The sequence below is a fragment of the Halichoerus grypus genome, chromosome 12, assembly GCF_964656455.1.
Source record: "Halichoerus grypus chromosome 12, mHalGry1.hap1.1, whole genome shotgun sequence".
NCBI classification, from domain to species: domain Eukaryota; kingdom Metazoa; phylum Chordata; class Mammalia; order Carnivora; family Phocidae; genus Halichoerus; species Halichoerus grypus.
In genome coordinates this window covers 19,919,872-19,941,951 of record NC_135723.1, presented here as the reverse complement: position 1 = coordinate 19,941,951, position 22,080 = coordinate 19,919,872, and the positions used below count along the sequence as shown (strand labels likewise).

The 22,080-nt window shown below is 49.6% G+C and overlaps 1 protein-coding gene across 4 annotated transcripts in view; it reads right to left on the bottom strand.

Moving 5' to 3' along the window:
- Nucleotides 1-877: 877 nt before the first annotated feature.
- Nucleotides 878-22,080, bottom strand: part of ATXN7L1 (ataxin 7 like 1) — a 229,341-nt gene continuing 208,138 nt past the window's right edge. Inside the window, exons 8-13 of one of the 4 annotated variants that reach the window (XM_036067411.2) lie at nt 14,387-14,579; nt 10,649-10,770; nt 8,904-9,209; nt 5,448-6,390; nt 2,540-2,614; nt 878-973 (exon numbers count right to left, since the gene is read on the bottom strand). In XM_036067411.2, the coding sequence (XP_035923304.2) occupies nt 935-973; nt 2,540-2,614; nt 5,448-6,390; nt 8,904-9,209; nt 10,649-10,770; nt 14,387-14,579 (1,678 nt within the window). In that variant the 3' untranslated portion in view covers nt 878-934. Of the gene's footprint in view, nt 977-2,539; nt 2,615-5,447; nt 6,391-8,903; nt 9,210-10,648; nt 10,771-14,386; nt 14,580-22,080 lie in introns of all 4 variants that reach the window. The other 3 variants (XM_036067410.2, XM_036067414.2, XM_036067415.2) reach the window with 3 other exon arrangements.

Below are 22,080 nucleotides of genomic sequence, written 5' to 3'. Positions count from 1 at the left end.
AGCCCTGAGTGGCCCCCTGGGGTCTCGTGCCCTTCTCCCTGGGATTTCTCCTTCTCTGGTTCGCCTCGCTTTGGCGCCCTTGTACACCCGCACCCTGGAAGGGATTCTGCAACACGGATCCCTAACAAGCTCAAGTGACAAGCCACCCGGTTTCCTCCGCCTTTTGAGGGATATCGTCCCCTACGCATAAGCTCTGCTTCTTGCCACCTTCGGGGCCCATTCCAGCCCGTCCCTGACCCAGATCCTCTCTGAGCTGCACAGCTGGACAGTGGTATCAGCTAAACGACATAGTTCAATGGCCACTCTTCTCCGTTTTGCGCACAGCATCGGGCTCGCGCAGTGCTGGTGCAGCGCGGAAACCTGATGAGGGCGCTCAGCCCAGGCGGGGCTCCCCGCTCTCGGCTCCCCAAACACAGGCTCTTCCCCAGCAAAGCCCCTCCCCCAGCACGCTGGCCAGGGGGGAGCCGGTGGGCGGCAGGTGGGAGGGGACGGAAGGGACGGGTGGGAGAGGTCAAGGAAAGGAGCACCGCACGTGCTCAAGTTCAAGAGTCTCAGACCACGCCAACCGGGAACGGACACTGCCATGACTGCTCGCGTGGCTGGCGCAAAATGATGGTGCAGTAGCAGCATCGGAAGCTAGAGGGGCGACCCCAAACTTGGAAGAACGCATACACATGGCAAATGAAAGAACCGAAACAAAACACTGGTACTGTTTTCTGTAAATCTTAAATTCACGTTCTTTTGCCTTTTGCTTTTTTCTTCAAAACTAAAAACTGGTCAATTAAAAAAGGAAGAAGCAAGGCCAGAGCCACAGGCACGGCACAGGAAGCCGACTCCCCCCGGCTGCACGCCCCCCACCCCCCCACCCCCACCCCACCCCCGCCTCGGTCTCGGGGCGGCCAGGCATTGGTTTGGAAGTGGCTTCACAGTCTTGTTATGGAAGAGTCCTTATCCTGCCCGTTCTGTTTGTGGTCTTCTAGGAAAGAAAAGAAAAGCTTGTTTCAAAACCATACACTTGGGATGACCCGCAAGAATTCAAGAACAGAGGCTCAGTTTTCGCGGCTGTGATATGGAGCCACCTCGGGCCGAAGGCAACGGTGATGGGCAAGTGAAGCGCCGGATGTGGAGGGCTCAGGGCACCTGACGCGGCCACGCAGATCCTCGCTCCGGGGAAGACACAGGGACACATCCCGTGCACATGCACGGAGGGGGTCCCCTCCTGCAGAGAGAACTGGAATAATGGACCCGTCTTTGTTTTTTTCCTCTTAATTTACCTCTTCCTACCTAACCTGTAGACCACATGGAAAATTCTCTAAGGAAGACGTCTAGTGTTGGATTAAGCATAGAGGCTTTGGGTTCAAGTTACTTAGCCTCTTAGTCCGGGTATCTTCAATCTATAACATGAGGATCATCATTTGTCCCTCACACGGTTGCTATAAGGGTTATATGTATGTAATGTATGTAAAGGGCTCAGCATAGCTCCTGCAGAGAAAAGCCTCAACAAATGCTATTTTATTATTATTACGTTTGTTAAGGGTGACCGTGTAGCCAACAGGTGCACTCCGCAGACTGTACGGGACGCCAGTCACGAACAAGGGCAGGTTACCAGGGCATAGACGCCCCCTTCTCTGCGTCGTCCCCCCTACAACCTCCCACACAGATGCTCAGGCACAAAAAGGTGGAGACACTCTCCTTGATCTGGGGATACAAAAACTATTTCCCTATAATCTTCACCCAAACACTACCCAACACTGGTGGGGAAACCCCAAAGGCCAAAATGCAAACATATTGCAATTTGGTATCTACAAAACCAATAGCACATCTAAGACGACATAACACAGCTATGCATGTATTTTTTTCCAGTCACGTAGAACACGCCTTACCCCACCCTCTACCCTCCCTGGCCTCCCTCAGAGGCACACACACTCCACTGGAGAAAATAATTTGTACACTGACTACTTTCACACTTTTGAGTTTGTAAAAACTCCTAGATCTACCCCGGATATTCCCACCATGAAACCATATCTTGAACAGTAGCCACAACTCACCAGAGGCCTTGAGAAGGGACTGATGGATCAGTGCCCCGAGCAAGGCCCTTCGGTCACCTCATTAATTTTCACAATAACCTTAGGAGGTAGGTGTCACCTTTGCCATTTAACAGATGAAAACACTGAGACTCAGAGAAGGAATGTGCCTAATATCACACAGCTGCGATTAATAATTGGGGCTAAGACCTACGTGTTTCTTATGTGTCAGGCATTTTCTAGAGGCTTTATGCGAAAAAATTAATTTAATCCTCACAAAAGCCATATGGGGTAGGGGCCATTTATGATCCCCTTGTGGGTGAGGAAACTGAAGCACAGGGAAGTTAAGTAACTTAGCTAAGGACACACAGCTACTAACAAGATGGCCAAGCTCTAGAAGCCAGGAAGCTATGCTCTTAACTGGAGCTGAGATGTGAGCCAGAGTCTGCCCCAATGCCCTCGCTCCCACTGCTGGGGACCCCTTGTCCTTTTGCCCCTGCCCCCTGGTAACTTACCGGCCGGCTGTGTCCTGGGCTGGATATGCTTGAAGGACTGGATTGTGACAAAGCTAGGCTGCTATTTTTCCCGACCTGAAAGACACCATAGACGTCGCACTCAGATCCACCAGCCAGCCTGCTGCGAGAGACCCCCCGTATCTGGCGCCGCCCGGGGTCCAACAGCGCCCTCCAGTGGTTAGCCGCTCGCGTTTCCGTCTTAGATGGCCGAGAAGACGCATACGGCTCCGGGGGCACCTCCCGTCCCACAAGGAAGGTGGAATGGAGGGGAGCTCTTAATTCTGCTTCCCAGATGTAGCCTGTGAGTTCCAGGGGTGAGGATGAAGGCGTCTGGCGAGAGCCTCGCCCGTCCTGGGGCGGGGTGGGGGGCATTTGCCCCTGCAGAGGCCCCTGCTTCTCCACCTCTGACCTCCCAGACCGGTCCCAGAAGACTCCCCGGGACTAGGTCAGCATAAAAGCTTGCCTCTTATTCTGGGTCCGTTTTCCTGGCTACGGGACACAGCAACCACCTTGCTGATCTTCAGAAAACTAGCCAAATGGCCCTGGGCTTCCCCCTTCCAGTGGGAGCCGGGGCGGGGTCCCAGGAGGCGGCACGGGGGCCTGTGGGTGTGGCCGCCGGGCTCCTCCCCTTTCTCTGAACCGTCCTGGGCCCGTGGCGGGCGGGTTCCGCAGATGAGTACCCAGCCCACAGGCAGCTCCTCCTTGGGCCTATAATGAGCTCGTCCTCTGTGCTAACTCACCTTTGCATAAAGACGTCTGCGTTATACTCGCAGTCCTGTTTTTTTGTTCAATTTAGTATCTCTGTGGGAAATGCTGGTCTTACACCTACCAGATACAATTAAATAGGTCCCCAGTTGGTTCCCAAAGCACATGTTTACCTTGAATTTCTCAACCTACCTCATGCTTCTCCCAGTCTCCTAACAGAATCGACACAGATTGCAAAGGCCTTTCCCCAGCACTTGGACATCACCAGGGGTGACCCTGGACAAAGGTTTTCTAAATGGCCCGGTGACAAGCACCCAGGTATCACCCGCATGAGAGAGCCGATGCGGGCTAGACCCGCGGCAGCTGTCCAAGGCATCAGCTTTTTTGATTTCCCTCTTGATAAATAATCTGGTAGAGACCTGTCTGCTCCTTTCGCCACTGGTTTTGACTAATTCATTGTGTTTGCTAAACATTTCAGACGGTCCTGCTGACCCAAGAACAAACAGGGCAACGTCGACTCAGTACAGAGACATTCCATGAACACAGAGGCATGAAGGTTGAGAGCCCAGACTCCAGAGCCAAACTGCCTGGGTTTAAATCTCTGCCCTACTATTTCCTTGCTGTGTGACTTTGGGCATGTTGTTTAACCTTCCTGTGCCTCGGTTTACTCATTTGTAAAATGGGGGGTAATAACAGGTAACAATTAAATGACAATATATCTGAGGTGCTTGGAACAGAGCTCATCCCTAAGTGTTTGCGGCTAGAACTTTATCTAAAATGGGTGACACTAGGGGGCGCCTGGATGGCTCAGTCGGTAAGTATCTGACTCTTGATCTCAGGGTTGTGAGTTCAAGCCCCAGGTTGTCAGGGTGTGGCCTGTAAGCCAATAGGGTGACACCCCTGACCTGCTGACTCAGAGTCTGCACCTTAATAAGACACCCCCCCAACACACACACATCCCAGGGGGTTCCTGTACACATTCAAGTAAGCCCTGGTTCTGCCCTTCATCATCCTGAGGCCTGAAGGTGGCCCCGACCAGCAGTGTGGTCTCAGGAGAGGGCCCTGTGGGTGCTGGCCCCCCTCCCCTGCACCCCTGGAATCAGGGGGTTAGAACGGTGGGACACCTGCCGCAGCTGTAGACGGGTGTGAATGTCCTGGGCTCCAGTGTGAGCACCTACATCTCCCCCTGTCTCACCTTGGCCTCAGTTTGCAGCTTGTCTAGCCCCTGGGATCCAAACGTGCTGTTTCTCATGTGTCTACTTGTGATTTGTGAATCCCCCTCAAGATGCTCTCTTCCTGAGCTTTTACAAGCCTCACAGAAAGATGCATAAAACATTAAAACATCTGCTTAACAACTGCCTCTCATCTCTCCAAAGTCCTCATCCCCACACAGGGCTGGGCTGAGGGTCCGGCCCACTTAATTCTAAACCTGGGCAGCGGCAGCCCACCGTCTGGGCCCTGGGGCACAGGCTCTCCGACACCTCCGCCCTCTGCGCCCCCCAAGTGGCAGCACCTGGAGGGGGTGGGGCCTCTCAATAGCCTCCCCTCCCCCCGCCCCGCCCCGCCCCGCCCCGGGGGTCGGAGAGGGGGGAAGACCAGGCTGGAGGACGCCTGAGCTTGGACTCTTCTCGCCCCATCGTCCTGGGCTTCCTCACCATACGCCCTCCTACTTGCACAGTGGCACCATCGGACACGTCTGGGCCAGTTGGTGTGAGATGCGGTTTTACTGCAGGAGCGGGAATACTCAGTCACCAGGGAGGCGGCCGCACCAGCCACCACACCCCAGGTGGCCCCCCCATCGCTGAACTTGCCTGGGCCTCGGGCTCTTCCTAAGGGGCTTCCCAGAGACCAGATTGAATGAAATCGTCCTCAGAGCTCAAGATACAGAAGAGGCAGAAGTGGAGGGGGACCTCTGCATCTCCCCGTGCCTCAGTTTCCTCTCTGTAAAGCGGGGATAACAAATGCACCAACTGCTCTGGGTGGCGGGGCTTAAACGAAGTGACATTTGCACAGTGCTTAGAACAGCCCAGCACACAGCAAGAGCCGCACAAAGTGTGTGTTCACTAAACCGTCCTCAGAACCGAGGCCGCTCTGTTCCCGGGCTTGAGCTGCCCGGCTCAGCAGGAGCGCCGCCCAGCCCGCTCCGTCCCCCAGAGCCCACGAAGGCCGAACCGGCAGGCCCCCGGAAGCACGGGTCCCTTACCTGCCGAGAGGAGGTGCTGTTAACGGGATCGGGCACCGGTGCGAGAAGGCTGGGCGGGTTCTTTTTGTGAACGCTATTCATACCAGGCATTTTAGTGATTTTACAGGCTTTGCTACTAGAACTCGAGTTCTTACGCTTTTTTCCTTCTGATTTGTCAAAAGAGAGGGGCAGCGAAGACACGGCATTGTGTGAGGCCAGAGAGAGGTCCCCTGCAAGGGAGGGCACAGAGAGGGGACAGGAGTCACTGCTGCCGCCCACCGAGCCCCCGTGTCTCACTATGTCCGCGGGGCCGCCGGGCAGCGAGGTCCGTCCTGAGGGCTCCAGTTTGGCACTGAGTGGGCTCACCCCATTGTTTGAGTTGTGCACAGACAGACTGTTATAGGGAGGGGCCGCCTGATAGGAGTTCAAAGCTGAACTGGCATTCAAGACACAGTTCTTTTTGTGGGGCCCTGATAATGGAGACGAGAGGGATGTCTGCAAGGTTAATGAGGAGGAGGAGGACGAGGAAGTCGAAGGCTGCGGCTTCCTCTTTTTGTTACTTGGAGACTCGTCGCTACGGGCGGACAGGTCTTTGACTTTTGAGGATTTGCTGGTTTTGGTTTTGGATGGCTTGTGGGATGGGGAAGGGATGACGGCTGGTATCGGGGACACGGCAGATGGGGCCTTGAAGGTTGAGTCCATGATGCTGAGGGTTGCAGCCACATGGGGGAAAGCTGTGGTGTGTGACATGAGGGCGCTTGGGTCCGGCGACGCCACAAAAGCTGCGTTTGAGAGCATGGCTGATGTCATTATGTAAGAAGAGGTGAGTCTCGAGCTGATGGGAGCTGAAGGAAGATACACAGCACTGGGGTTGTTGAAAGGCTGGGAAACGGATGCTGGAACGGGGGTGGTGATGTGGGCTGCCGGCGAGGGCATGGGGCTATCTGCCGCAGGAGGGATCTTCCTAAACATGAGAGAAGAGTGAAAGAGAAACCGTGAGAAACAGGCTTGGCAGCGCTCCGGAGGCTCGAGTATGTGTGAGCGGCAGGGCTCCACAGAAACCCCGGTCGAACCACACTATGGAAGATGAAGCCTTGAAGGATGGCGGACTCTGAATTATGGCCCTTCCCTGTGGTTCCCCCCATTGCAACATCCAGCAACCTAGTGTGAATCACCTTCAGGTTCTCAGATCCTTTTCTCCATGCCTGGCTACTGCATAATGGCTGATTTGGGTTCATGAATAAAGGCGAATGTTATTTAGAATATAAATTTCCCCAACAGTATTCTCTCTCTCTCTCTCTCTTTCTCCTCTTTTGTTTTTTGGCAGTGATGACGGTGATTGTTAATGAGCGGTAGTCATTTCACAGGTAGGTCCCGGCTTGAGTAAGAAGTGTGAGGACAGGGCTTTGCCACCCGTACCTGGGGGACAGGCCTGCACACTGCCTCTCGGGCCTTCCCAGCCCTTTGGTCCTCGCCCCCCCCACCCCCCCGCTGGCAGGCCAGCATCCTCTTGCCTTTGCTGTCTGCAGCCTCTACTTTATTCTGCGGAGAAGCATGAACACGTGGGCTCGGGGCTGCTGGCTCTCATTTATTCTTATTCACCTCACCCAACCTCAGCTCTCGCTCTGAGGAGCTACGATGGGGGTGTGGCTGCCCATCCACAGGTCTTCCCGTCCCTGTGTTAGGATGCGGTGAGAGGACAGGGACCTGCATGGATCCAGACCAGGGGGTCAGGAATTTCCAGTTTGTTCTGAAGACAGATGCAGGATATGGGCACAGGAGAATATACGGTCGGTGGTGGGGGGGTGTCTTCCAGGAGGTTGGGTGCCTGGGAGCAAACTCCCTGTCTCCTGCACTCTGTGGGGCCCAGGCCAGCATCGGGTGGTGGGTCATTCCTGGGGCCTTCCTATAAGCTCCATCTGTCGACTCCCACCTCCAAACCACGGTCTGGCTCGATGTCACTGCTACTCTGGGAACCAGGAGGGGCACAGGGGCCTTGGGGTCACCATTTGTTCCTGATTTTTTTTTTTACAGGAAAGGATACTGACCTCAGGAGCCAGGTGAATATTTTCAAACGGGCTCTTTCCTATCTTGCCCCTAGCTCCCCCTCCCCGCTTCCCTGGAAATCATTTTCAGTGTAGCTGAGCACCCCCCAGCAGTCAGGAACTAGCTCTCTTTCTCTGAAAGCAGCACCTGAAGGTGGGCCGACTTGGGACTTGCACCCCCAGGGCTTCGAGCAGGTGTGAGACGGGGCCTCTCGAAATTCCCTGGCTCCTTGGAGGCCACCCTCTCAGCTGTAGCAGCAGGATGGGGCACCCCGGGATGCCAGAAAGAGGCCCCACTGAGGAGAAAATTCCTCTCCTAGCGCTGCCCTGAGGCCTCGGTTTTCTGCCTGCAGTCTGGTGGAGCTTATGGCTTCCATTTTGAGGGTGGAATCCAGGGGAGTCCCTGAGTACAGAAGCACGGGGGCCTTGAAAACATCAGGTCAAACGGATCAAATACAAGAGGAAAAATGTTGCCAAATCCACTGTGGCCGTGATGGCGTTCGAAAATCTACTTTTTCTTAAGCCCAAAGGACGTAAAAGGCCTGTCAGCACTCAACCACTGTTCCTTAGTACTTGTTGCAATGAACCAATGAGTGAATGAATGGATGGATGGATGGGTGGGTGGATGGGTGAGCAGGTGAATTCTCAGCAGCAACATAACTATGCATGAGGGGCAAGGACTCCCACGATAGCAGACCCGAGAGGTCGGGACATGCCCTTCACACTGTCTGGCACTGCACAAGCCTGCCCTGACGCTTTCGGGAAGGTTTCTCGGGCTGTGTGGCATTTGCACACTCTCCCTGACGTCTCTGTCAGCAGCCCGCTCCATCTTTCCCTGACTCCAGTTTCCTACCGGCTAAAGTAGGGATAGAAATACATGTGGGCAGAGGTTTGGCAGGGACTTGTAAGAAATGTTATTTATGGATACCAGATGACTCCTTTAGAGAGGACCCCAATCGATGGCCTTAACCGGGCTCTACTCCAAATGCCCCGATTTGTAATTTTCCCACTGAATTGTGTTAAGTGTGTGTTTCGACTTGGGCGGAGAAGCAGGGCCGAAGTCGTCAGTCTTACCCGGCTGACACTCGGGATTGGGGTGGATGCTATTTTCCTCGTCTCCTTTCTGTCCCTTTTCTTTGTCTCCCCGCTAATCCTAAGTGGAGGGCAGAGGCGGAGGGGAGAAAGGGCGGGGGAGAAGCAGGGTGAGGGGCACACGGCGGCTCACTGTCCTGGGAAGCCCCTGCCCCCCGTGCTCAGCAGTTTATGTGTTTTTCTAGGGGGCTGGCAGTGGACTTCAGCTCTGTGGGCCGTGCCCCGGTTTCCACTGTGCACGCTGGCCTGGGGAGTCCCATACAAAAGCCCACAGATGCGGAAAAATTACTGAGAGCGCCCCTCCTCCCCTGCCAGCTGGCGTGGAGATCCAGATGCTGACCTGGCTGAAAGAGAATACTGTGTTGGCGTCTCCTGATGCAGAGTTAAATGCTTGTTAAAGAAAAAAGAGTCTTGGCCGTTCCTTTTCTTCCTAATGTCTTCCACGCCCCCATCGGCTGCCATCCCTCCAGGTTCGGGCCCGTCGGGGCCTGGGGTTTGGGCAGCGAGGCTGAGAGGGCAGCGGGGTGCTACGCTCTCCAGAGTTGACACCCAGGCAGCCCCAATGTTGCTCAGTGACAGCAGATTGGTTAGGCAAGTCCTGAAAAGGGGGGAGGGACCTGATGCCCTGGGGCTCGGGTTTCTGTGCCTGAGGAGGAAAGGAATATGGAGCTTGAGCTGACAGGACACCAGGTAGCGAAACACAGATCAACACATTCCTTCCACGTGTCCGGGATTTACACTTCCACAACACAGGAGCGCAAAGAGCTGCGAGAATCCCCAGGGCGGGCTGCCATCTTGGGGGGACAAGCGCACAGGGGCCAACCACCAAAACACCGAGAACCCAGGAGCCCCGCATGCAGCGCCCAGTGGCGGCTGTCCTGAGTGGACACGGGCCCCCACCGAGGGCGCCCTTCAGACACACTGAGCTGGCGCGTCAGTGAGAAGAAACGATAAGCTTCTCTTGTGGCCCTTTCCTATTCTGCACTAGGTGTCACCACGGAGTCCGCTGGGACGACTACCTGCACACCCCGTGGGGCTGGCTTCTGCGAGGTGGTCGGGTCTGGGAGGTGCCACAGCTGCCAGGAGAGGGGCCAGCTCTGAATTCTGCTCCTGGGTCCCCCCCACAGCACCCTCCCATTCTCAGGAACCCTCCCATTCCCACCTTTCCCGGGCCTCCCTGGGCAGGGTTCGGGGTTCGGAGTTCCGCCGTGGCTTTCCTGACCCGCTTGGGCGCAGACCTGAGGGGTCCATGACGCTAATGGATTATGATGTCCTGGGGGCTCACTTCTGTAGGAGTGGGGGTGCGGGCTGGCCGTGCAGGATCGAGGGGCCAGCCCGGAAGCCCCCCATGTGCTGTGGTTGGAAAGGGTCTAGCTTGTCACCCTTTCACAAGGCCATTTGCCTAAGTCAGAAAGTTTCCTTCCCTTTTTTACGAGTCTCCTGTTAAGATGTAAATACATTGGGAGGTGTTGAAGAAAGGGGGCTCAGAGAAATGGAACATAAGCTGGGGTTGGGGGGGGTAGAGAAGTACAGGGAGAGGCGAGGAGAGAGCTCTAGTGAGGCGGGAAGGGCCAAAGACAAGCTTAACCAACTTCCAACATCACTCAGGATCCGCCCTGTTGGCCGCTGTACTTATTTTTTTCACAGGACATTAAACAATTAGAAATTGGTCCATAACCATTGTGAAATTTTTAGTATCGACATTGTAGCATTAACATTACGGCAGAGGCACATTCTCAGTATCCTTAGGTGTTCTTGGTCATAGCCCAAAGGCCCTTTAGCACTCTTAAATAGACAAGATCTTACCTAACGCCTTTTTCACTTTTTCACTTTTCACTTAGTTTAGAACACAACACAACACAAAAATGATCCCCGAAGGGGACAAAGCATACCACACGTCGTACGTGTCTCTGAGAAACTGTGGGAAAGCCATTAAGAAGAGCTGGCATTTACGAATTAACCAGGGATCCTGATTTCAGAATCATTTTGTTCTATGAAAAGCCAACCACCACATTCATCCGGAAAGCTAGGGTTCAGACACGTGGGCAGCTCGGAGCGTATACTGCACAAAAACGGCTCACTTACTTCCACATCTGTGAATTCAAGTGTTTTTCTACCATGGAGTTTAGTGCGAATCGAAAACGATCCCATCTTCTATCAAACACATAGTACCCTCGTCCCATGAGGCGACTCCCGAATGAGCAAAACTGTGAGGGGAAAAAACATTTTAATTTTGATTACAGGTTAATAAGCTAATATAAACCATGCAGAGAAAAATAACATTTGCACAAAAACACACAGGGGTACAATTTTGCTCAAAATAAAGAAGCAAATAGTACGGAAGCCAAAAATACTTCTGTGGTGCTTTCATCTGTGCTCTAGATTTTCTGCAGACCCTCGCACTGGGGCTCAACAGTAGTGACATCCAAGTTTCTGTGGCACTGAGGGCTACCTTCTCTACACCCGGGATCCAGCCAGTCTTATAGGTTAAAAACAAACACACAAACCAAACCAAACCAAACCAAACCAGAAGCCAGGGGGATTTCCCAGCACTGCCTGCCTATGGTATCACCTGTCTTCTCCGGGGACTCGGGGGTTCCCTGCTTCTCATCGCGGTAATGGACACTGCTTGTCCTGATGCTGTCTGCCAAGTGGTCAGAGCTTTCCTATCTGTTGTAGACAGAGCCACTTCACTTCCAATGAGGCTATAAACTCTTTCCTTCCCCAGTCCTGACTTCACGTCCACCTCTCAGCACTTGTAGGCTGCCCTGCGACACGTCACCATTACCATGCTTCCGTTCATGCTGTTCCCTTGGCTCATTCATGCTGTTCCCTCTGCTCCCTGTCTCCTTCCCTCTTCTCTTGAAGTCCCAAATTCTCCCCTCCTTGAGTGCCCTAATCAAGACTCCATTTCCAATGGTCCTTATGTGACCAACCTCACCCCTCTGCACTCCCACTGCACACCTATCGCATGCTTTATTACATTTCATCTTGGAATTGCTACATGGCTGTTTCATGTTCTATATAAATAGCTTTATGTGCCTCGCTTGATTTTAAATGTATAAAAAGGCTGGAAGCCTTGTTTTCTTCTTCCTCCTCAGTATGAGGATGGTAGGGAAGGGATTTGGATTAAAGAATGGATTGGAGAGACAAGGTCCTATAAAATGTTTAAAGCAAATCATCACATTTAAAACACGTGGCTGAAATATGAGCAGTAAAATGTTTAATGAGCATCACTGGATTATGATGTTAGGGCAACCAGAAGGCCAGCAGACAGAAATGCAAGAAGCGACCTCTGAGAAGGTGACATTTGGATGGTCTAGAACTCAGGCAAGTCTGCCTAAGACTCTATAACTCACATCCAACTTCTCCCCCTCCCCCCAGACCTCCCAGCAGCTCCCTGGCCTCCCTCCCAGACAGTGATGGGTTTGGCACTCATTCCACAAACCCTTCCTGGAACCAGCCTTTGGAACGGTTCTTAGGAGGAAATGCAAGACCTTCCCTTTGTTTTGCTTCTGCTTATGTTTGGAGGGTTTTGCATTAAAATTTTGTCACCCGTCAAACCTGGTACTCCTGATGAAAAACTCTTTCCTGCACTTTCATATCAAGTGCTTACGGACGGAGCAAGAAAATATACAAAGGGGGTTCTCCAATGTGGAAGCCAGTCCCCCGGCAGCATGTGGGAGGTGTTCCAGGTCTAGACATCTTTTCTTCCTTCGTCCTAGTTGCTAAAGACACCCTGAATGACCGTTTATGACAAAAAATGATTTAATATATCAACTGACCGTGAGAAAAAGGACAAAGCTAGGAAATAATCCATAAGCTTTCCATTTAAATCAGCAAAACATTAAGGGCGTACAAATCCGCCATGCCCAGAGTTGAGCTAATCCACTGGAGCCTGGCAGCCTGTCATTTGGACAAATACCCTGTACTCTGGAGTCCGGCCTTCCGGTAGAGTCCAGTCTCTCTTTCAGACTCAGAAGCTGGAGGCTCCCTACTGTCTTTGCTACCTATGTCCCTAATTCAATACAGATGCAGGGTTAAACGCCCAAGAGGCTCCCGTTCTCTGCCGCATATCGTGCCTTTGATGATGCTGCGGATCTTCCCTGCGCCAGCCACCGTGGCAGATTCCACTGGCTGCCAGGCTCATCCACTGCCATCCCACCCGTACTTCTCCCCGCCTTTTCCTGCCTCAGGGAGCCGCCCTTCTGTTCTGGTATCTGACACAGAACAGGGAGCAGGGAAGGGGGGATCCCTTCCCAGAACCTTGAGATGAATCATGGCTACTTTCATCCTGTGTCACTGCAATCCCATCGTTTGGAGCCCCCAATTGGTGTCGGGGTGGGCACGTGAGACATTTGTGCTGGACGGAAGTGGAAGCCTGCTGGGGGAGCTCACTGGAAGATCTCCTTCCTTAAGAAATGATATAAGATAGTACCTTAGAAAAAGACTCCCTTTCTCTTGGTCCCTTTTCGCCCTTTGGAGAATGCTAGTGGGTGAGGATGTGACATGGGAGCTGTTGCAGGCACAGGGAGACCGTGTGCGACAGGCAAAGAGGCTTGCAGAGATTCTCGCTCAGCAGTACCATATTGCAGAGATGCTGAACCAAGCCGGCAACCACCTACCTCTGGACCTCTTGTTCCATAAGATGAATCAATGGCTGTAGTGAATACACTATATATGAGTTCAGTGTTCTATTCCTGGCAGTCAAAGGCATTCCTCCCTGTCCCTATTTCTGCACCAGCCAAGCAGCAAAGTCTCAAGCTATTGGTGAACCACAGGTCACCATCATCCCCAGAAACAGGAAGTGAATTTGGCCAGATAGAAGGGAGGAGGGACTCACTCCATCTTGTCGCAGGATTGATTTTTCTTTTTTTTAAGATTTTATTTATTTAAGTAATCTCTAAACCCAGTGTGGGGCTCGAACTCACAACCCCAAGCTCAAGAGTCACGCGCTCCACCCACTGGGCCAGCCAGGTGTCCCAGTGCAGGATGGATTTTCCCCACACAGCTCAGGACATCTAGGGATAGTCAAAGGTAACCTCGCAGAGCTCAAGCTGGGACCATAGCAAAAATGGGCCATGGGGTCCCACATTCCGGGCCCCTCTGAATTTGGCTCCATGATGGTAGCACCAGGCAGTCCCTTCTTAAGTGCTTGTAGGGCAAACACAAACAAGCCTTCAGCTCATGCCTCCTTATATTTCCCACCTTGATTTCAATGACCTTCTGACCTGTCGAAAGTGGACTCTTTCAAGGAATTGGGAAGGAATTGTACCTTTGCTGATGTGAAATGCTTTTCCTCCTCTCCTCTCCTCAACACACACACACACACACACACACACACACACACACACACACACATTCTCTCTCACAGTTCTGGTGCCATATGGTCACACTTACTAATAACAATAAAACTCAGAATCAACAGGGGAGAAAAGCAGCTAGGGCTGGCCCCTGGCATGCTGCTAAGACAGACAGTTTCCAAAGCAGGTGAGCTAGACGAACTCTGGAAACCAGAAGCTCCATTTTCAGCTGGGCAAGGTCAGCTCCCCAGTACACTTACACAGACGCCGTTTCTCAGGCATTCTCGCTTCAAGGTGGACCACGGATACTCAGGGGTTTAAAGGATTATAACCAGTAGGGAAGCTTCTGTGATCTTCAAGGGTAAATCGAAGGCAATCATTCACCCTCAGGGTAAACCTTTCTATCACCCCTGTTCTGGCAGCCACTCCTTAGGAACCTGTGCTGTCTGGCAGGATGACCTAAATGCCTGCAGGGCACCGGGGGAGGGGGAAATGCATGGACGGAAACACGGTGGCCTACCGCAAGAGGTCTGGGGTGGTGGGTAGAGAAATGACAGTCTAACTTCTCGGGTTCGTCAGCTCCATCCATCTCCCCTTCATCACTTGACAGTCGGCTGGTGAGGTCACCTCCAGCGGGGGGCAGGGAGGGTTCCGGGGTGCAGCCGCTGTGGTTTGAAGATGTGCTGCTGCTGATGCTATTTGCAGATGATGGTCTGAGGGCAAGAGAGAATGGACAGCATGAACTTGGCTGAGGGAGGAAGACCCACCCGCTTGAAGGGGGCTCAGAAGGCAGACCGATCAGCTCTCTCGATACATCAAGGAAGGCGGGTCAATGGCAAATTTGCACAAGGGAAAAATTCAGGCTGAGATCAGGTAGCATCAACCAGCTTTATACAATGATCCTGTGGTGCTTAGGCTCTGCCCTGCTTAAGTTCAGGCACCAGGGAAAACAGCAGTGTAAGTGGAATATAAAATACAGTAATAGAGAATTAACTTAAAACTAGTCTTCTAATGAATTCAGTTAACAATTACTCATCTGTTTGCATGTAAGTAATTTGTACTTGCCATGTAGTTGCTTCTTCCTGAAAGTGGAAACTGACAGGAAGATCAGCCAAGTAAACAACTTCAGACCAATTACCAAAATATCAGTCACGATGGAAGATAGCCCTGTACTTGTGTTTTGGCTACTAAACTATAGCTTTATGCAATTGTTATCACACTGGCATTGAAAAAGGTTTTGTCCCAGTGATGGGGCACAAGTCTCTTACTCCACAGCCAGATGTTTCTTTTTTTCTTTTCCCATTTTTTTTTAAAGTAAGCTCTGCACCCAATGTGGGGCTTGAACTCACGACCCTGAGAACAAGAGTAGCATGCTCTACTACGGACCCACCAACCGAGCCAGCCAGGTGCCCCAGATGTGTTTTTTCTTTTAAAGATTTTATTTATTTATTTGAGAGAGAAAGCACTAGCGGGGGGAAGGGCTGAGAGAGAAGCAGGCTTCCCGCGGAGCAGGGAGCCCAACACGGGGCTCGATCCCAGGACTCTGGAATCATGACCTGGGCCGAAGGCAGATGCTAGAACGACTGAGCCACCCAGGCGCTCCAGATGTGTTTCTTAATATCAAGCCACATGTAGTTTAATTGTATCTTCTGAGGATGAATGTTTCCATTTAACTTTCGACAAGCCACTACAACCACAGGCCGGCATGGTTGGCTTACGGTAGGTGCTGAAGAACCATATTTCTCAAAGAAGGAATGAATGAGTTCCTTGTGTATGAACAATCCCGCAGATCTCATCTCCATGAAGGCTAAGCTTACAGAAAGGCAATGTCACAGTAGGAAGCACTGCATGCTTCACGAGCAGCAGAAAAACCAAAACAAGGCAAAAGCAAGAACAAACCAAACACATCAGTATCGGTAAAAGACTTAGAAGAGGTAAGTTATCAGTTGTTTTTCCTGCTTCTCCATTTTCATCAGGTGATTGACCGGGGTGAAATACAGGGAGAAAAAGAAGTTCAGGAGGAAAAAAAAAAATCCAGATTTTTTTTTTTTTTAGATTTTATTTATTTATTTGTCAGAGAGAGAGAGTGAGCAAGCACAAGCAGGGGGAGCAGCAGGCAGAGGAAGAGGGAGAAGCAGGCTCCCCGCTGAATAGGGAGCCCGATGCGGGGCTCGATCCCGGAACCCCAGGATCATGATCTGAGCTGAAGGCAGACGCTTAACAATTGAGTCACCCAGGCGCCCCAAAATCCAGATCTTTAAAAAAAGAATGAGTTTTCTGCATTCTGCTTTGAGAGCTGCCCCTTCGAGCAGCATGAAGCAGCACTGTTGATTTTCTCCCTTCTCCCTCATTTTCACTCTCAATTCTCTCCAGGTGTCAAATAGCTGATTCATACCAGATCCTCAAAGCACAGTCCTTTAGGGCGCCTGGGTGGCTCAGTTGGTTAAGCGTCTGCCTTTAGCTCAGGTCATGGTCCCGGGGTCCTGGGATCGAGTCCCGCATTGGGATCCCTGCTCCTTGGGAGCCTGCTTCTCCCTCTGCCTCTCTCTCTCTCTCATGAATAAATAAATAAAATCTTTAATAAATAAATAAAATCTTTTAAAAAAAAAAGGCAGAGTCCTTTAAAAGCAAAGCCACCTCGGGTCATGATCCCGGAGTCCTGGGATCGAGCCCCACATTGGGCTCCCTGCTGCGTGGGAAGCCTGCTTCTCCCTCTCCCCCTCCCCCGGCTTGTGTTCCCTCTCTCTCTGTCTCTCTCTGTCAAATAAATAAAATCTTTGAAAAAATAAAAAATAAAAGCAAAGCCACAAAGGTGGAAACAATCCAAATGTCCATCAATAAATAGATGAATGGATAAAACATAATATGGTATATCCATACAATGGAATATTAGTTAAGTCTTAAAAAGGAAGGAAATCTGGACACAGTTACAACACGGATGAACCTTGAAGACATGATGCTGAGTGAAATAAGCCAGTCACAAAGGACAAATATTGTATGATTCCACTTATGTAAGGTACCCAGAGTAGTCACATTCATAGAGACAGAAAGTAGAACAGTGGCTACCAGGTACTAGGGATGGGTGCAGAGTATCAGTATGGGAAGAGAGAAAGTTCTATCGATGGATGGTGGTGACAGTCGCGCAGCAATGTGAATGTACTTATGTCAAGAACCTGTATACTCAGAAATGGTTAAAATGGTAAATTCTACATTATGTATATTTTGTCACAATAAAAAAAAAACAACCCACAAGAAACCAAAAACAAGGCCACAGGTAGTTTTTCAGTGTTACTATAAGAACTCTGTTGGTGTGACAATTCATTATTGACTATCACCTTCCTATATTTATGAAAACAAAGATGCCATTCATTCTGCATGTTCCAAGTGTGTAGTCCAGAGAACACATCACTCAGGTGCATTCCCAGATACCTACTCTCCTGTATAAGAAGGGGCAACAACATTATTGCCTACTTACAGCTGAAGACCCAAACACTGAAACAATTTTGATAATGCTGAAACATATAAAGAAAGAAAATGGCATCCATAATCCTGCCACTCAAGATCAAGTGCTATTACCATTTTGATTTATATCCTTCCAGACTTCTCTACTGTGCATACATGGGCACATGCATTTTTAAGCAAGAACTGGATCACACCGTACATACTATTTTGAGACATGCTTTTTTTTTTTTTCCAGCCTAGTGATGTTGTAGAGATCTTTCCATGTGTAGAACTATATCACCATTTTTAATATTCCCCAATATTCCATAGTATGGATATATCATAATTTACTTAACTAGCCTACGGATGGACATTGACATCGTTTCCAAAATTTCTAGCAGGCTCTTTTTGAGGCCTTCCCCATGGTGATAGGGCCTCCTTGTCCTGCAGGAGATAAAAGTGAGCTGTATTTTGTTAAGTGTGATTAATAGCATTTTGGTTATACAGGAAAATATCTTTACTTTTTAAAGATGCATTTGGAAATCTTTAGAGGTGAAATGCTATGATATTTGCAATTTACCTCAAAATGTATCACCAGAAAATGTAGATGAAATAAATATAATTGCAAAATGTTAATATTACAGCTGTTAAAACTGGGTATGCAGGTGTTCATTTTATTATTCTTTCTACTTTTCTGTACATGGGAAAAATTTCATAACAAAAATTAAAAAAAGAAAAACCAGAAAAAAAAAACCAGAAAGTGAACTAGTAGTACAGATACGTGTAAGGAAGTAGCTGAAGAACTTCCTGTTACACGGGCCACATGGATCGAACACACTTATCTCCTCAACCTCCCAAAACACTACTAAAATCACAGTAAAGGGATAAAAAAGGCATGGCGCCGAAGAACAAAGAGATCAGCAGAAATACAGCAATCCTTATGGTGGTTACTTCCCAGCCTCCATTTACCTCCCAAACCAATAATGGAAATCTCATTCATCTTGCTAATGATTGGTTTGGAAAAGGGCATGAGAAATACATAAAAAATTTTTTTTCTGGGGGGAGGCTGCAAAGATTTTCCTCATTTTTAAAATGGGACACAAGGAAAAAGTGGTCTCCACCTTCTTCTGGATGTCCCTGGAAGTGTGGCAGCCATCTTGCTATAAACTTTGAAGATGAAACCGGGAGACTAAAGAGGATGGAGTAAAAGAAAGGCAGGGAACGAGAGCCGATTCCTCATCTTTGGGGACTGGTGCCCTTTCACCTCTGGACTTCTTGTCACGTGTGATAAGAAAATTTTTAATTATTTAAGCATTTAGTAAGACCAGGCCCTACCCCTTCCAATCAACTCTCCAACAAGAGAACAAAAGTTTACTCTCCAGAGAAACTGAACTGGAGAGACCCTAGACAAGGGGCTGCCAGGCTCAGCAGAGATCAGGAGAGAGGCACAGGGCTGGAAATAAGGTGACCGTGGGCTATCTCTAGTCAAATCCTTAGTGGTCATTCCTAGAATGCCTATCACCAGGCACATCACCAGGGAGAAGTCTTACCCTGAGAAACTGAATGGCCCCAGAGAAAAGTCTTCTAGATCTTGCCTTTGGGAACCCTCCAAAAAAAGGCTGATTGGTGACCTGATGACCTTTTTGTTGACAGTCCCACACAAAGACTTCCAATCAGCCTGTTAGCACTTCTCTTCTAAATGTGAATGGTTAGGGATCACTGAACATTCCTGGAACATCTCCATTATGAGACTGACCAGCCAAACTGAAACAATTTTGCATGAACACACATGAAAGAAATGAAGATAATGAAGCAAAGAGGAAAAAACTAAAAAACCTATCCTAAAGATATTAGAATGGTATTACCTCTGCAAAATGACAGTATCTTGTAGGATATTATAAGAAGCAGTCATAGGATGGGGGTGCCTGGGTGGCTCAGTCGGTTAAGCATCCAACTCTTGATTACGGCTCAGGTTAGGATCTCAGGGTCTTGAGATCAAGCCCCACATGGGGCTCCCAGCTCAGTGGGGAGTCTGCTTGAGATTCTCTCCCTCTCCCTCTGCCCCTCTCCTCGCTCGTGCATTCTCTCTCTCTCAAATAAATAAATCTTAAAAAAAGAAGCAATTGTAAGAAGTTCTTTTTATCTAAGAACCAGATCCCAAAGACTTAAAAAAGTGAATCATAAATTGGTTATTTCATATACAGTTTTGAAGGTAAAATAAAAGAAAATCTTTCAGAAAGTATAACAAGACATTAAGAGAGCAGGAGAAAACAGGTAAGAGAATGAAAAGATCAGAGCAAAAGGTCCAACATCCAACTAATAGGAGGTCAATAAAGAGAATAAAGACAATAGTGGGTAGAAAATTAGCCAAGATGTAACATACAAAATTATCCCTGAGACAGGTGTTCACAGACTGAAAGGATCTACTAAGTACCCAGTACTATGAATGAAGAAAGACCCATACTGAATGATCCCTGTGAAACTTCAGAGCCCCAGGTTTCAGAGATTAAAAACTAGTCATATGCAAAGAGAATGATAACAGACTTCACAATAAGAACCTTTGGTGCTAGAAGCCAATAAAAAATGTCTTCATAATTCTGTAAGGAAATGATTTTCAATCCAGTTATATACTCAGATTATCAATTAAGTGTAAGAGGAGAATAAAAACATTTTCAGGTGTGTAAAGGTTCTAAAAATTGACCCCCTTTGCACCTTTTCACAGGAAGCTGATGGAGGAGATATTCCATCAGAATAAAGGAGCAAACCAAGAGACAGGGAGGCAATGGAACCCAGGAAACAGGTACTCCAACACAGAGTGGGTAGAGACCACCCCCCAGGACGGCAGGAACTACTGGTTTTCTTTCTAAGTCTTTTGGTTCTATTCGACTTTTGAACTATGTGCCCATTTTACTTTGATTTTAAAAAAAGTTTAATTATGGAAAGAAAAAGAAAAAATGGTTGAAACAATAAATTCTAATTGCCAGATAAAAGAGAGATGAGGGGAGGAGAATCCTACAGAGCGAAGTTGAGCACAGAAATTTGTGTCTAGAGCGGAATGGGCTCTGAGAGCAGACACAGAATCATGAATGATGACGCACATGCACCCTGAGAAGAAGGAGCTCTGAATTTGTTCCTTTGCAGGCTTGTTTCACTCAAGGTGTAGGCACCCTCCTGGTGATAATGGAGTGGGGGATGCTTGCAACACTTTCCAGATCTGATCACTGTACCCCAGGGCAGAACCTGAGGGAAGGAGTTTGCTGGGACCAACCTGTGTCTCAGAAAAACAAGGCTTGGTGAGGAGTGATGGGGAATGGGGCAACTAGTCATGAGAGTGTGTTGAAAAAGTCACTCGAGTTTGTTAAGCTGCCATCCACCCTTCCAATGTCAGCATGACATCACCCGCCATTCTCCATTTACCAGTTTAGTCTAAAGACTATATGACAATCAATGGTCCCTGTCCAGTTCCACTCAGGGAAACTAAGAGAAAGTTCCCTCTTCCACCCCTTTGAGGAAGCATGAGCATCAGTCTGTCTGAGTGCTTTGGGGAAGAGAACACACAACAGTCGATCTTAACTGAGTCCCTTCTATGTGCTAGACATGCAACGTACATCTTCTCATGCAACGTACCTGCTGCTTTAGGTGGGTGTAACTTATCTATATTTCTCAGATAAGGGAATGGGTGGCAAAGCTAATAAGAAGTGGAAATGAGACTTGACACTATCTACGTGACTTCAAAGTCCCTCAGATTGAGAAATGGATGTAGACAAAACAGAGGGACACACATGAAGTCAAGTCTTACAGTGTAGCAATAACACTTATCCTAATGAGGCACCAGCTGGAGTGCTTTCACTCCAGAATCATCTCTGCCCTTTTTCAGGTATCTAGACACTTTTGCCTCTCTCCCTACTACCATGCCAGTCTAAGATTCCTTGGATTTTGCCATTTTTATGCCCTTTTTATAAAAGATTTTATTTATTTATTTTAGAGAGTGAGCACAAGCGCATGAGCGGGGGGGGGGGGGCAGGCAGAGGGACTGGGAGAGGCCCAGGATCTCAAGCAGACTTTGTGCTGGGTGCCAAGCATGATGCAGGGCTCCATCTCAGGACCCTGAGATCATGGCCTGAGCCAAAACCAAGAGTCAGATGCCCGACTGCGCCACCCAGGCCCCCGCTATTTTTATACTTTAAGATTAGATGTGTGAGTGTCCATAAGACAGAGGGGAATGTGCCCAGATTTTGTCAGCACTGGCTTCCATGGCCTACCTTTCCTCCCTCCCTCCTGGGGGCCAGAGACTGACTTGTCAGAGTCCGGCTCAACCCTCTGCCCTCCTCCCCCTTCCCACAAAAGTCCTGATGGGTTTGGTTGGGCTGGTCATCCATAGCCTTGGACTCTTTGGGGCATGTAATATGTTCCCTTGGGGCTGGGGCAAAGAAACAGAGCATAGGGCCCCTATTCAAGGGCCCCCAGGTTGGGAACAGCGGCCAGGAGGACGGGCAAATGGAAATCAGGTGGCACCAAGGCCTTTATTTACTCACACTGCTTTCCCTGGAACACTGCTACCACTTACTAGCAGCTACCATTAATTCTGAGCATATTAGGAACTTGGTACTTCTTACCTAATTCTTCTTAGCTCCACTTTACAGATGAGCAGTTTGAAGCAGCTGAAGCTCAGAAACATGGCCGCGCTCATCTTGTTAGTGAGCACGGAGCTGACACTTGCACTTCCAACCTTGTTCCGGCCCTTGCTACGGACTAACTTTTCCAGCTCTAGAC